This window comes from Bos indicus, chromosome 10, assembly GCF_029378745.1.
Source record: "Bos indicus isolate NIAB-ARS_2022 breed Sahiwal x Tharparkar chromosome 10, NIAB-ARS_B.indTharparkar_mat_pri_1.0, whole genome shotgun sequence".
In the NCBI taxonomy this organism is placed as follows: Eukaryota; Metazoa; Chordata; class Mammalia; order Artiodactyla; family Bovidae; genus Bos; species Bos indicus.
In genome coordinates, this window is record NC_091769.1 from 76,345,466 (window position 1) to 76,361,524 (window position 16,059).

General features: G+C 42.6%; 2 protein-coding genes across 17 annotated transcripts in view; one reads left to right on the forward strand and one right to left on the reverse strand.

Moving 5' to 3' along the window:
- The window catches only part of LOC109565244 (coiled-coil domain-containing protein 170-like), a 42,055-nt gene extending 33,705 nt beyond the window's left edge, over window positions 1-8,350 (reverse strand). For 3 of the 15 annotated variants that reach the window (XM_070796723.1, XM_070796718.1, XM_070796713.1), the window contains exons 1-2: window positions 6,312-8,342; window positions 355-493 (exon numbers count right to left, since the gene is read on the reverse strand). In XM_070796723.1, the coding sequence (XP_070652824.1) occupies window positions 355-493; window positions 6,312-6,418 (246 nt within the window). In that variant the 5' untranslated portion in view covers window positions 6,419-8,342. The other 12 variants (XM_070796724.1, XM_070796722.1, XM_070796715.1 and 9 more) reach the window with 11 other exon arrangements.
- Window positions 8,351-8,424: 74 nt separating this feature from the next.
- The window catches only part of MTHFD1 (methylenetetrahydrofolate dehydrogenase, cyclohydrolase and formyltetrahydrofolate synthetase 1), a 60,697-nt gene continuing 53,062 nt past the window's right edge, over window positions 8,425-16,059 (forward strand). Inside the window, exon 1 of one of the 2 annotated variants that reach the window (XM_019969039.2) lies at window positions 8,425-8,605. In XM_019969039.2, the coding sequence (XP_019824598.2) occupies window positions 8,565-8,605 (41 nt within the window). In that variant the 5' untranslated portion in view covers window positions 8,425-8,564. Of the gene's footprint in view, window positions 8,606-14,149; window positions 14,244-16,059 lie in introns of those variants that run through there. The other variant, XM_019969040.2, reaches the window with a different exon arrangement.

A 16,059-nucleotide genomic window follows, 5' to 3' on the forward strand; every position in this document is an offset into this window, starting at 1 on the left:
TCTGCAAAATGATAGGGTTGGATCAAATTAACTCAGAGGCCCTTTATATTGTTTTGGGACTGTGGGCCTTGGTGAAATATCAGAATCACCAAAAAGGCAAAAATAAGTAAAATTCACTTTGAGGTTCCATTAGATTCAGAAATTTCATTGCTCCTTGTTCTAGAGTTAAGTCAGGAACTGGAAGTGAGATCTTTGACTCATGTCTTGAGTCGTGCATTGGAAGGGTGCTCCACAGGCGAGGGGGCAAACAGAACTGAATTTTCCTTTCTGCTAGCTCTTGCTTGTGCAAGACGCTGTTTTACCTCTTCCTCCTGAGAACAGAAAAAATTAAATAAATCCCAGAGTACAACTTACCCCTGAGCTATTTTTCCGAGATGCGTAAGCTGATATATGTTTGACTTCCAACGGCTTAGCCTTGCGGGGTCCTTTGCTTTGGGCAGTAGCCAGCTTCCCTGGATTTGAGTGGTTTAAAAACTGGACAGGGCTTGACATGCTGGAGATAAAAGAAGCATGAACAAGATCTACTAATGGTGAACCAAGGTGCTTCCAAGAAGAGTTTTCATAGAGTGGTCAGGAAAAGATGCTGAGGTCTGGCCAGCGCCCACAGCAATGTCTCTGCGAAGGTTCCACGTCAGATCCTTATAGTTTAGCCAGACCTCAGAAGAAGCTGCCCGCTGAACCTGTAGCTTGGAGATAAGACAGATCTAGTTTCTAAAGGCAGTATCAAAACAGTGCTTAAATTACAACTGGTTGAAAATAGCCTGCTGATATACACATATGCACTTATATCATACTTAAATGCTACTTGTGAATCATATCTTTAGATACCTGACTTGCAAATTTCCTTCATTTTCAATTTCTGAGTCTATAGGAAATATAACTATATCCCTCAAGATTCAGTCAAAAGCTAGTGTCTAAAATGAGTTAATGTAACATGTGATAGCTCATAGTGCTCTGTCCCAGAGAAACATAAAATGTAACCTCACATTATGAATTTTATAAATTCAATTTCCTAAGAACTCAATACTGCCTTAAATCCATTTTCCCTACCCAGTTCATGTATTATCTTTCTTTTCAATAAGAGAAATAGAAGAAAGACACCTTCCAAATTATTATCTATATATTTTATTAAGCAATAAGATGGAGATTTCTTTTTTAAGACCAGAGAATGAACTTTAGTGGGGGAAATGTGGCATTTAGAAACTGTGCATTGAGAGGGCTGCATGCAAATAGGGTATGAGTTTCCTTTGCTGGTGGTATCTCCCAGAAAATGCAACAGTTCCAGAACAAAAAATATCAAGAGGGTGTGAGCTGAAGAATATTGAGCTGAAAGTATGAAACCCTGGTTTTCTTTACTAACCCTGGAAATCTATTTTGAAATTCCTCTATTACTTATTCCAGATTTATTAATACTGAAGACAATTATTAAAGAACAAATATCTCTAATGAAACTTTAGTCTCTTCCTCATTTTAATTATTCGATACTTAAAATCATTACTATATCAATTCCTTTTCTAAGAACCAAAGAATAGACTTAAAGAACGCCTTCCTCAGTGATCAGTGCAAAGAAATAGAGGCAAACAATAGAATTAGAAAGTCTAGATATTTCTTCAAGGAAATTAGAGATACCAAGGGAACATTTCATGCAAAGATGGGCTCAATAAAGGACAGAAATGGTATGGACCTAACAGAAACAGAAGATATTAAGAAGAGATGGCAAGAATACACAGAACTATACAAAAAAAGACCTTCAAGACCCAGATAATCGTGATGGTGTGATCATCAACCTAGAGCCAGACATCCTGGAATGCGAAGTCAAGTGGCCCTTAGGAAGCATCACTATGAACAAAGCTAATGGGAGGTGATGGAATTCCAGTTGAACTATTTCAAATTCTAAAAGATGATGCTGTGAAAGTGCTGCACTCAATATGCCAGCAAATTTGGAAAACTCAGCAGGGGCCACAGAACTGGAAAAGGTCAGTTTTCACTCCAATCCCAAAGAAAGGCAATGCCAAAGAATGCTCAAACTACCACACAATTGCACTCATCTCACATGCTAGCAAAGTAATGCTCAAAATTCTCCAAGCCAGGCTTCAACAGTATGTGAACCATGAACTTCCAGATGTTCAAGATGGATTTAGAAAAGGCAGGGGAACCAGAGATCAAATTGCCAACATCTGTTGGATCATCGAAAAAGCAAGAGAGTTCCAGAAAAACATTTACTTCTGCTTTATTGACTATGTCAAAGCCTTTGACTGTGTGGACCACAACAAACTCTGGAAAATTCCTCTATGGGAATACCAGACCACCTGACCTGCCTCTTGAGAAATCTGTATGCAGGTCAGGAAGCAACAGTTAGAACTGGACATGGAACAACAGACTGGTTCCAAATAGGAAAAGGAGTACGTCAAGGCTATATATTGTCAGCCTGCTTATTTAACTTATATGCAGAGTACATCATGAGAAACGCTGGACTGGAAGAAGCACAAGCTGGAACTGTGGTGTTGGAGAAGACTCTTGAGAGTCCCTTGGACTGCAAGGAGATCCAAGCAGTCCATCCTGAATATTCACTGGAAGGACTGATGTTGAAGCTGAAACTCCAATACTTCAGCCACCTGATGCAAAGAACTGATTCACTGGAAAAGACCCTGATGCTGGGAAAGATTGAAGGCAGGAGGAGAAGGGGACGACAGAGGACGAGATGGCTGGATGGCATCAGCGACTCAATGGACATGAGTTTGAGTAAACTCTGGGAGTTGGCGATGGACAGGGAGGCCTGGCTTGTTGCAGTCCATGGTGTCGCAAAGAGTTGGACACGTCTGAGCAACTGAACTGAACTCACTTAAGTTTTGGTGAACTGAAAAGGAGGAATAAACTGCTCCTCAGTCCTGGAACAAGGATCATACTGGAGACAAAGGTTTTCTTAAGAATCCTATCCTCTTCTTTTTTTAAAAATTTCTTTACCATTTTATGAATCTTATGCTCTATTAAAAACAACTTACGAGTTTCATTTATATTGCTTCTAAGAAACAAGGTACTATGTGGGCCAAAATATATTCCCAGAAGCATGAACTAATCTTACAGTATCTCAAGTACCATCTCCTTCCTTGATTCATGCAAGGTGAGAATAATCTCTCTCTCTTCCTAATTCTTAAGAGTATATGATCTATGCATTTCCTTTGATTGTTATGTCATTCAATATTGTATGAGGTAAAAATCTGATCTCTCCTACTACATTAAAGCTACATTAAGAGCAGAATCTATTTCTGGTTTATCTCTATCATTCCATACTCAGTTCAGTTCAGCTCAGTCGTGTCCGACTCTTTGCAACCCCATGAATCACAGCATACCAGGCCTCCTTGTCCATCACCAACTCCTGGAGTTCATCCAAACTCACGTCCATCGAGTCGGTGATGCCATCCAGCCATCTCATCCTCTGTCATCCCCTTCTCCTCCTGCCCCCAATCCCTCCCAGCATCAGAGTCTTTTCCAATGAGTCAACTCTTCACATGAGGTGGCCAAAGTACTGGAGTTTCAGCTTCAGCATGTCTTTCCAATGAACACCCAGGACTGATCTCCTTTAGAATGGACTGGTTGGATCTCCTTGTCCAAGGGACTCTCAAGAGTCTTCTGCAACATCACAGTTCAAAAGCATCAATTCTTCGGCACTCAACTTTCTTCACAGTCCAACCCTCACATCCACACATGACCACGGGAAAAACCATAGCCTTGACTAGACGGACCTTTGTTGGCAAAGTAATGTCTCTGCTTTTGAATATACTATCTAGGTTGGTCATAACTTTTCATCCAAGGAGTAAGCGTCTTTTAATTTCATGGCTGCAATCACCATCTGCAGTGATTTTGGAGCCCAAAAAAATAACGTCTGACACTGTTTCCACTGTTTCCCCATCTATTTCCCATGAAGCAATGGGACCAGATGCCATGATCTCTGTTTTCTGAATGTTGAGCTTTTTAAGCCAACTTTTTCACTCTCCTCTTTTAACTTTCATCACAAGGCTAAAGTTCCTCTTCACTTTCTGCCATAAGGGTTGTGTCATCTGCATATCTGAGGTTATTGATATTTCTCCCGGCAATCTTGATTCCAGCTTGTGCTTCTTCCAGTCCAGCGTTTCTCATGATGTACTCTGCACAGAAGTTAAATAAGCAGGCTGACAATATACAGCCTTGACGTACTCCTTTTCCTATTTGGAACCAGTCTGTTGTTCCATGTCCAGTTCTAACTGTTGCTTCCTGACCTGCCTATAGATTTCTCAAGAGGCAGGTCAGGTGGTCTGGTATTCCCATCTCTTTCAGAATTTTCCACAGTTTATTATGATCCACATAGTCAAAGGCTTTGGCATAGTCAATAAAGCAGAAATAGATGTTTTTCTGGAACTCTGTTGCTTTTTCCATAATCCAGCGGATGTTGGCAATTTGATCTCTGGTTCCTCTGCCTTTTCTAAAACCAGCTTGAACATACTAGGCCCCCAAAACACAGTTTGAACAACTAAAGAACCCAACAGGAAAAAAACAAAACACCACTCTTAAATACAAAGTTAACTCATATAAGTGATAATACTGTTCTTCCAAATTTACCTTACAAAAATATAATAAAAATATAATAGAAGTCTCAAATGAAAAATAAAATACAGCCATATGACACAATTATTCTATGATTTTAGGTCTGTACATAACTACTGAATTCTTTCACAACATTCGTAAGATTTATCAATATTCACATTAGAAAAATACAGTATGCTATGCTTCATTTAGTAGAAAGTAAAAACCATAAATGTTTACCATATCAGGCACAAGAGAAAATTCCAATTCCAAGTTCAGTTCCCAGAAGAAATCTGAATTGTTCAATATGAGGGACTGCCCTGCACTATTTGCCAAAAGAATGTTTGTACATCAAAGGAGCTGTTGCTAGGTCAACGCATCACAGAGGTCAAGGGAATAGCAAAGGGACCTTCTAAAGTGATAAAGTAAGGCCTGTGAGTCTTTATTTTCCTAATTAATGAAGTGAAAAACATAAAGTGGCTTCATCAAGCATGAGAGAACTTAGCAAACTCTTAGGAAAGTAATCCCACCAAAAGTAAATATTCCAGCAAAGGTGAAATTCATATTTTGGGTCTTTCTTTTGTGAAATTCTTGGAATAGGTCAAACACCTACACCTAATAAACAAAGAAGTACTTTGAAAGGAGGAGAAAAATGATGACTCCATCTACTATGGAACACAGTAAAAGCAAAACATGACTTGTTTGAAAAACTGGTATTCTAAGAAAGCATGTCCCTATTATGTGTTCTTGATATTAGAATCACTATATTTATATTTCAAATATCATCTAATCTAGTGGTTCTCAGCCCTGTCCACCCATTAAAATCTCAAAGACAACTTCAAAAAATACTGATACTCTGACACTACCCCAAGTTCTGACTTAATTGGTCTACAGTGGGGTCTAAGCATAAATATTTTAAAAAATCTACACAGGTAATCCTAGTGTGAATAAAAATGAGGTAGGGCTAAAATAAGTAGTATTAATAAGTATGAGAGTAAGAGTTAATAACTAAACCAGGAAAATTAGAAATATCCTTTTTTTCCTCTAAAACTAGATTTTAAAAATTACATCCCTAAGCAGCAGAAACATAACCATGAACAAGACAGGGAATTTCTAATAAAGCTAAAATTCTGGTGGAAAAAGAAAAGATAGCGAACTAAATAAATGAAATCATTTTAGATAGTGATAAGTGCTGTGAATAAACTAGGCTATTGTGATAGTAACAAGTAGCTAAGTGAGGGGTCATTTTTGGTAACGTAATCAGAGACAGTGTACTTTGAATATATTAATAGAAATCATATTACACATTTTACTGGATAACCTGCCTTGATGATTTAATAATTTATGAAAGCTATCTTACACAGCATCTATAGATGTATATCCATTGCTTAACAACTTCATCCATCCTGATGGAGATTTGCTTTTTGCTATTGACATTGATGCTGTGAGGAACACTCTTATACATATATCTTTGTGTATACATGTACTTATTACTCTAGGGTAAATTTCTAGAAGTGGACTTACAAGATCAAAGAAAGCCCACATTAAAGTTTTGATAGATATTCTCAAATAACCCTCAGTATTTTTGTAAAAATGGTACTTCTGCAGAAAGGATACACATTTTTTTCAAGCAACTGCCATTAACAGCATTTGAATAAAAATATTTTTTGTTTTTATTCTCTGTAAAATGATCCATTCTCAGTCTTTATCTCATTTGACCAACCTGCAATATATTTGGAAGAATTAGTTACCTCTTTTCCTGTGAAACACTTTCTTGTCTTCTAAGGCTGCATGCTCTCAAAGTTTTTCTCATAACACGCTGGACTCTTTTCAGTATTCCTTCCTGGTTTCTCTTCATATCTCCTTGAATTCTAAACACTGAAGTGTCCTAGGTATCAGTCTACAGTCATCTCTCTACCTACACTCATTCCTGTCTTGGGCACACTTCCAATTTCATGGATTCAAATATCGCAGATCTCATTTATATAAATATCAGACATCTAAGATGCATCTAAAAACTTATTTTAGCTCAGTAATGGAACTTCACCTTTTCAGCTGCTCAAACCAAATCCTTGGTTTTTTCTCTTATACCCTAACTTCTCTCTTCATTCAGGTTTCCGCACCTCAGATTCCCCAGAGGGAATTTCCTCTTAACACATTTCTAAAACAGCATTCTCCTGCCTCCCACCACCATTCCGTATCCTCTTAGCTTGTCTATTGGTAAAACATGGTATTTCTTAATATCTAAAATTAGAGTACATATTTCTTTGACCATTGACTCCCAGAATATTAGCTGGGAAGTGGGGGTGGGGGGTGGGGAATTAATTGGTTCACCGTGGTATCCCTATCACCTAGAGCAGTGTCTCTCTGTTGTTGACACAGTAGCCACTCAATAACTATTTGCTCAGTGAATGAATTGTACAGGTCACACAGAGATATCATAGTTGAAAACCAGGCTGTTAAAGTGGCAAAGGCAACATATTTTAAACAATCAGGTTTGGTCCCTATTCCAGCAACAGCTATGCAGTTTTGAAAATTATCCTTCAAATTCTATTTCTCAATCTGCAATTCGGGGTTTATGTCATCTTTCTCAGCAAACCAGACAGTTGCAGTCAATATCTATTTGGCATTATAAACACAAAACTTTCACTACCCATAATTTTCAGGGAACATATTTTTCTCTTCATCTGTTGTTCACATGGAACATAACGTAACAGTATGCCTTCAGAGGTCCTTACATTTTTTAGGTTATTATATAGTTGGCCCTCTAGTATCTTTGGGTTCCACTTGCTCTGTCAACCAAGCCTGGTCAAAAATTTTAAAAGTTCCATTAAGTGCCCAAAGGCAAAATTTGAATTTGAAGCATACCAGCACCTATTTATATAGCATTTACACGGTATCAGTAATCTACAGATGATGTAATTTACACAGGAGTATGTGCTTCGGTTATACATAAACACTACTTTGTTTTTTTATAACGGACTTCAGCACTTGCGGACTTTAGTATCTGTGGGACGATTCTGGAACCAATCAGAAACTTGCAGAACTCGTCCTTCTAAACATTCCAGTTGCCTTCCAAGAGTGTCCGCCCTTGAGGTCACAAGGCCACACAGTTCTGCAAGGCCCTTGTCCTTTCTCCAACCCCAGATCTGTGTGTGGGCATCTGATAAAACCTAGACTTGCAAAGCTGACCACCCTCCCTGCAATGGCTGTCCTGGGGGTTACCCGGACCCTGAGGGAGCCAACATGGCGCTCCAGCTACGCGGGTCTGAAAACAGCGGGCTGGGTTTCGACCTTGGCCAAGCATCAGATTCGCCTGAGAAGACTTGAAAAGAAGTCAGGGGCGCCACCCAGACTCTCCGATTCAGTATGAGGGTGGGGACCGCGACCCCAGTCTGACCACGCCGGGGCGGGGGGGGAGGGAAAGGACGGGGGGGCTGCGGTACGAGAACGCCGGATGCCTCCCCACAATTCCGCAGGTCTACCTGCAAGCCAGCCCGGCGCCTCCAAGCTCCCAACGCGGGAACCCGGTAAGAATCGTACAGCACAGATTCCACGCCCTCAGCCGGCGCTGCCCTCCCGCGCCCGCCAAACTGGTCTCCCGCTAACCTGTGCCTCGACTCCGCCCCCTAAGGTCTGGATTCTAGGCTGATTCCCAATTCAGCTGGATCCCCGCCCACACGATGGCGCATTCTGGAAAAAAAAAAAAATCCTTCCAGCAGCCAATCATGTCCTCCAGCCAGTCTACACAGAGGTCCCTCAAATTCCCGCTGCACGTCAAACCCTCTATTCCTCAGCTCTAAGCTGCCTAAGGGTCCTCCGTCCGTCTGGACTGCGCACGCGCATTCTCATCCGTTGCGAGTGGAGGCGGGGACGCAGGCGCAGTAGAAGTGTCGGCCTGCGAGGTCCCTAGACACGTGTGTTGGGCTGTCCCGCGCAGCAGTGAAGAGAGTCGAACCTCGATTTTGTTGGTGTCCATTGTGAGCGGCGGACTTTTAAAGGTCATGGCGCCGGCGGAAATCCTGAACGGGAAGGTGGTCTCCGCGTAAGCATCTGTCCTTGTTGTTAGGGCGTGTTGGGTTTGCAGGCGAGGACTGTGAGCAGGGTGTGCAGGTTCCCAAGGACTTTTTTTTTTTTTTTTTTTTGCGGGAGGGAGACTTATAGCGCAAGTCAGGCCAGCGGAGTGGGTAGCGAGGACTTTGTCTTGAACCCCTCACCCCTGAAGACTGGGTCTCTGAAACCAAAAAAATGCGCCCCGGACATGATCTGCGTTTGTAGATCGGGTACCTGGTGGCCCTGCCTGCTGGCTCCTCTGCTTCTGGGACAATTCTCTTCCTCAGCCCGACAACTATTCTCCCAGAAGTGCAGCTGCCAGAAGAGTATGTTTGGGTTGCCTGCAGCATCCCACTCAGAAATCCAGTTACTTCCCTTCCCCCGTAATTTGGAGGGGAGGAGACTGAGATTAATGAGGTAGCAAGACTTTACAAGTTTACCAGGCTGATTAGTGTCAGAGGGTCTCCATCCAAGATCATAGCTTTTTCCTACTACCCCAGAGTCATCATTTGCTAAGTGAAATCTAATAAACATTTCTTTCCCCCTCAATTTCATGCTCCTCTAACAGCTATCTCCTGTGTCCTGACCCTAGAGTTACTTTCTGGTTTGGCTCTTGAGTCCTGACAATATTTTACATTCCTTTTGAGCTCTGCCATTTCTACTCTACCGGGAAATCTGGATGCTTAATTAGTGGATATGATTGCCAGCCTTAATTCCCTGGGAGTAACACCTGGCAGCTTTTTGTTTTGAGAGTTGACCGGAGTGGAGTGAGAGGAAGAGATGAAAGTAGAAGAGGGAAGGATATATTTTCTGTGATCCACCTGCAGGTTTTTCTTGGGACCTTGGACTTCACCTGTTATTTAGTGACAGCCGCAGCTGGCAACAATAATTGCCCCATGAAGCCCTAATTTTGTGTGTACAGGTTTTTGAGCGAATTATAGAGTCACTGGTGGTGAAACCCACCTTCAGCCATAATGATTGTTTCCTGGAAGGTAGAGGGGAACAAAGAAGGTGAGATGTAATTTAGATGATGGTGGATCTCTCACAGTGGTGAGGAGGAACCCGGAACTTCTAGATTAGAAATCACAGTACTTAACATTTGAGCTCTTTTCTGCATGTGATTTCCTAAATTGCATTGCTTGTGCTTGATGTTTGTTGTTTGGTTGCTTATATTCAAACCCACTCCCTTAATCAGAGGCTTTTCTTGATAAAATCTTCGTTTTAGAGAGGCTGAAGAGATAATTTAGGTTTGCTTCTTGGCAGGCTACTGAGAATAGGTGCTCACTGGATATGTTTTGGTTTGAGTAGAGAGCAAATTAAATATGTTTGTAAGCTCCATAAGGGCAGATATGTGCATCACCTTATTTCTGTCTGTATCCATAACACCTGGAAACCTTTCACTCCTTACTAGGTTTTTAGCATTAAGTGAGTTAGCTAACCTCTCTGTGCCAAAATTTTCTCAAATGTAAAATAAAGATAATATCTAGGCCTTTGAATTATTAAGAGAATTGAATGAGTTTCTAACTGAAGAGAATTTAGAACTGTTCCTGGTACAGAATAAGTGTTCAATACATGTTAGCTGTTAACAATTGGTAATTAGTTAATGTATACAGAAGTGATTGATTCATTATCTTTTTGACAGTGATAGTTGCCTTGAGACCTATTTTAGTGGTTCTCAACATAAACTGCACATTAAAATCACTTGGGGAGCTTTTTGTTTTTGTTAATTCTTTTTATTTACATATGAACGTGTACAAAAAAGTGCACCTGTCATAGGTATATAGCTCAATGAGTTTTTCACTGCTAAACTTCAGTAGCACTCAGCGAGAAATAACATTGTTGGCTCTCCAGAAACTCCTCTCTCACTCCCATCCCATCACCACCCTCCAACAAAGGTAATCGCTGTCTGACTTCCAACACTGCAGGTTAGTATTGCTTGTTTTGGATCTTTATATAAATGACATCAAGTAGTATAAAGTCTTCTGTGTATCTGGTTTCTTTCAATCAGCCCTGTATTTCTGAAATTATTTCATGTTACATGTAGCTGTAGTTCATTAACTCTCATCGCTGTTTTGTATTCTATGTGAATATGCCACTATTTACTTATTCACGTACATTTTGGTTTCTCATTTTGGTTGATTATGAATATTGAATAGTGCTATGAGCATTCTTTTACATGTCTTTTGGTGGAGCATATAATATATACATTTCTGTTGGTTAGATCCCGAAGAGTAGAATTGCAGAGTAATAGGACACATATATGAACAGTTTTAGTAGAAATTGCCAATCTTTTCCAAGATAGTTTTGTGCATGTGCAGGTATGTGAGAGGGTTCAATCCCTGGAGGAGAAAATGGCAACCCACTCCAGTATTTTTGCCTGGGAAATCCCATGAACAGAAGAGCCTGGCGGGCTACCATCTATGGGTTCACAAGAGTAGGACACGACTGAGCAACTGAGCACCTGCACATATGCACTTCATGCTTGGTACCTACACTAGACTGATTTAATTGTAGTTGCTAGCTATAAACCACTGGACTCAATATTTTTAAAATCTTTTAAAAGCTCATCCTGTGATTCTAATGCATCGTGACCACTTATCTAAACCCTTAACTCCTAGGTTGAGCTTCCCTGGTGGCTCAGACAGGAAAATCATCTGCTTGCAATGCGGGAGACCCAGGTTCAATCCCTGGGTCGGGAAGATCTCCTGGAGAAGGAAATGGCAACCCACTCCAGTATTCTTGCCTGGAGAATCCCATGGATGGAGGAACCTTGTAGGCTACAGTCCATGGGATCACAAAGAGTTGGACACGACTGAGTGACTTCACTTTAACTCTTAAGTCCAAGTTTCATAATTGAAGAGGAGAATGGCAGTGATCTGAAAAGGACTGTTCCAGGTACTGGAAGGATTCCTTTCCCTCGTCTGCTCAGAAGTCACATAGCTGACCTTTTACACTGCCCATGGTTGAGCAATCAGATCATTCCGCCTAATACAATTCATAAACAAGCACTAAGACTAAGGACTCTGTGCTTACAGAGGATTTTTCTTTAATGTACTCATAAAATGGCTCTTTCAGACGCAGCCATGGCACCTTGACTTTCATGGAGAGCTTGAATCCAGGAGCAGGTAGAGCTCACAGCAGAGAGGAGAAGCTGTAGAGGGGGGACAGCCTGCTTGGTTCATGCAGTAGTGCAGTCCCTCAGCTCCAAGTGCTGAGGCTGTGGCAGGCCTGGGACTCTTGGCTATGGCCCAGGGAGGGCGTCCTGAACAAGAAGGTGTGGGTCTTAGAGCTTGAGCTCGTGGGGCTGCAGGGTGTCCCTACCTTCCCTCTTTTCCTGGGCCAGGGACACTCTTCAGAGGAAAGTAAGTGCAGCCAGGGTTCCTGGGGTCCAGGCGAAGGGTTCCTCATTCCCCAGATTTGCAGATCAGATTCCTGTGAAGTCTCTCTCAGGACAAACTTGCAAAATGTCAAGTTCCCTGGGCAGATTCTGTCCTGATGTAGTGTTTGAATTATAACACTTTGCTTTCTTCTTTGACGGGGGAGGAAGAATGGGGCAGACCAAGAATCCCATGGTGAGAAATTCTCTAAAATAGAGTTCACACCCATCCTATCCTGCGGTTGAGGAAATAGTTGAGGCAAGAAAAGTGATATGATTTGGCCAAAGGTTGCTCGACTGGTTAACGGCAGAGGCTGATTTAGAATCAGGGTCTTCACGCAGTACATGGTGTTTCTCACCATCAAGTGCTTATCACTTTCCCTAAAAGGAATTTCATAAGTGATTTTTTTTTTCTTTACACTAGTCTTCCTCTCATTGCCATGCCTCCAGTTCTGCTGAGAAGGCCATCCTAGACTTTGTCTACTTTTACTTTTACTTCTCCTTTTCTGGTAGCCAGGACTGGGCAGAGTTCATCATTCCAAATGTCTTCTCTGCCTGTGGGAAACCTGGATCTGTTTGCCAGTTACGTCTCTTTGGAAGGAACACTTCCATTTCTTCCTTAGGGGAGTTTCCAAGGTTGTAGCCTGGATTTGAACACTGGGGGAGATCTGAGGGTTAGGGACCAAGGTGTCTTTGGGGATATTTATTCATTCAGTAAATATCTGTGTGCCTCCTATCTGCCAGGTACTCTTCAAAGCCACAAGAGTATAACAGTCATCAAGACAGCCCGCATCCCTACCCTGGTAGAATTTGTGCCCTGAGGGGTAGATGAAGATGGTAAAACTCGTTAAAGCAGGGTGTGAGGTAGTGAGAAGCGCCAAAGAGAAAACCAGTGTGGGGAAGGGGATGGAGATTTCTGAGGCGTGGGGGTATGGGGTTTGTAATTTTGAACATGAGAGCGTAAGAGGAACCTATTAGCAGAGGTTTGAAGGAGGTGGGGCTGTGAGCCTGCCAGTGTTACAGAGAAGAGGATTCTTCACCAAAAACACAGCCTGTGCCATGGAACTTTGACCTCGCCAGTTATTAAATGACTGCCCTGGGGTCAGCAGTGATGGCCTCAGAGAAGCTGAAGGTGAGTGGGGAGGCTGAGTGAAAGTGCACTGACCTTGGTGGTGAGAGCGCCCCCTGGCTTCAGGGAGGAGCTCCTAAAGAAATGATACAAAGGGTGGAAAATAGACAGTGTCAAAAAACTACCCTAATAACAGCTGTTAGACCAGAAGCGAACCACCATTCGCTTTTCAAAGGGGCCTAATGAAATGTTGTACAAATTTATTTGAACTTTCCTTTTGCAGTTGAGCCTGTTACTTCCCTGGAGGGATTAAGTCTCTTGATTAAGCCTTCCTTCTAGAAAGGCCGGTTGTGAAGAGACAGATGGTTTGCCCCTTGTCAGGCCACCAAGAGAAGGTGCTCTGAGTTATGGGTGGAGCAGACCCTGTTGATATGCCGGTAACACAGATTCCTGTGGGAGGTCACGGAGTGCTCCCTCCAGGATCACTGGGTGACTTCGTTTACCTACTGCCTTAACATCCTCATCTGTATGCGTGTGTGCCTGCTAAGTCACTTCAGTTGTATCTGACTCTTTGCGACCCTGTGGACTGTAGCCCACCAGGCTCCTCTGTCCATGGGATTCTCCAGGCAAGAATACTGGAGTGGGTTGCCATGCCCTCCTCCAGGGGATCTTCCCAACCCAGGGATTGAACCTGCATCTCATGTCTCCTGCATTGGCAGGTGGGTTCTTTTCAAATGCCACTAATGCCACCTCGGAAGCCCTCTCATCTGTATGTTGATCACCTAATTCATAGGATTGTTAAATTAAATGAGTCATTACTTGTAGAGCATTTAGAGCAGTCCTTGGCACATAGTTAAGTTACAATAAATTGGTACTTAGTACATGTTGAATAAACAGATGACGTTTGTATTTATCCAAACTGTATCTGTGAACGCTGGTTTATCATCTTGAGCCTTAAAATTAGAATGTATGCTACTGTTCAAAGATAAAATGGAACCTTGATTATATGTTTAGCTACAGGGCTAGAAGAACTATTTTCTGTAAAAAGAGTTTGTTCACCACAGTGAAATTGATAAGCTTTTCATTTTGTCCTGCAGGTAAAGTACCTGTAGGCCTTTTTGTGCTTGAAAAGATTTACCTGTAACAAGTTCCAGAGTGTGGACCTTTTGGAAGTTCCATGGAACGGTGACTATCAATCTCAACCTTGGCTTGAGTCTGAGAGCCTGTGCAGGAGAGCAAGCAGGAGTTCCTGAAAGTGGGGCCTTCCACTGGTTCTTCACTAGGCCACCCAGTCAGGCTATTGGGTGTGTTGTAGGTGGACTGTGGCAGTCTGGACTAGCAGTCATTTATGTGACCATGGCACCAGCCAAAATCTTTGCTAGGGCTTATCATCCAAGAACATGTATCTGTCCTCACCCACCAGGAGTGTGGGGATAAGGCAGATTGGAATTTGGACAAGGGGCTTTGAGTAGAGGTACATAGTCCCTGTTTATATCCCCATTTGCATGAAGAAGCCTCTGGAAGAAGGGATATCAGGCTGTCCTGGCACAGAGGAGGGTCCCTGGAGTGGAGGGAACAGGCTCCCTTCTCCAGCTGACTCCTGGAGAGGCTGGATAGGGTAAACATTACAGCCTTGTGTGGCTTTGGGCAAGTCAGTCAGCCTCACTTTCCACTTCTGCATACTGGGGGCGATGATGATGGTGTTTATCTCCTGAGGTTGCCGAGAGGATTAAACGAGTATATGAGGTTCTCTGAAGAAGTCCTGTGTGCTTCTCTGGTTACAGCTGTACCTTCTGACATCTGATCCACAGGGCAGAAGGCCATTGCATCTCTGCTTTGTGAGTTTCCCCCACCTTGATGATTTCCCATAAGGTGGCTCCTGGCACCCTGTAAGCCTTTGACCTTAAGGGAGAGGGCAACTAACCGTGCCACAGGCAGGATTTGTCCGATACCCAGATCACCGCTTCCTCCATGTTGCAGTTTATGAAACTGCAGCCAGAAGTGACTTGTTTGACCAAGAGTTCTAAGGCTAGTGGCAGACCCTCATCAGCCTATTTTCCTTCCTCTCCAAGGGCTTTTTATTTGCCTGCTAAAAGGAATTGCAATCTTTTACTGGCTAGATTTGGCTCTCCCTTTTAAAAGATGAATGAATCAAACTGAGTCACCTCAGAAAATCATTTTCAGAGTCACAGTCATTTTTGACAGATTGAAGACCAGTCAAACCACCCTCCTTTGTTAGCTAAACTTTTTTTTTTTCCCCACTTGCTGAAAAGTTCTTGCCTTCAAGCCTGGGCAGGAGAGGTACAGCTTTGGGTTGCTGATGCTTGATGTGCCTCAGGAAATAGGGAGTGTTTTTGTTAAAGGTTTTGCCAAAGCCTTTCAAAACCAGGGCAGGGAAGAGGGGCAGACTTCTGATTAACGGGAATTATAATTTTGAATATGGAAATTAACCTCATACTCATTATAAAAGGGACTTGTAGGCAAAGATTTGAAGGAGGTGGGGCTATGATCCTGCCAGTGTTATGGGGAGGAGAGTTCACCGCCTTGCATGATTTAAGATAAATGATTTTTCCTTTGGATGTTAACCTCTGCTTAGTAAGTAAGAAGCCTTTTGGACCTAAGCCGTTCCTACCCAAGGCTGTCCTTTGCTGCTGCTGCTGCTAAGTCGCTTCAGTCGTGTCCGACTCTGTGCAACCCCATAGACGGCAGCCCACCAGGCTCCCCCGTCCCTGGGATTCTCCAGGCAAGAACACTGGAGTGGGTTGCCATTTCCTTCTCCAATGCATGAAAGTGAAAGTGAAGTCACTCAGTTGTATCCAACTCTTCGAGACCCCGTGGACTGTAGCCTACCAGGCTCCTCCGTCCATGGGGTTTTCCAGGCAAGAGTACTGGAGTAGGGTGCCATCGCCTTCTCCGAGACTGTCCTTTAGTCTTCTCTAAAAGCAGAAAGATCAGGTCTCTAAGCCTTTTCTCAGCTAAGAGCTGTTGGCCTCTCCTCTTC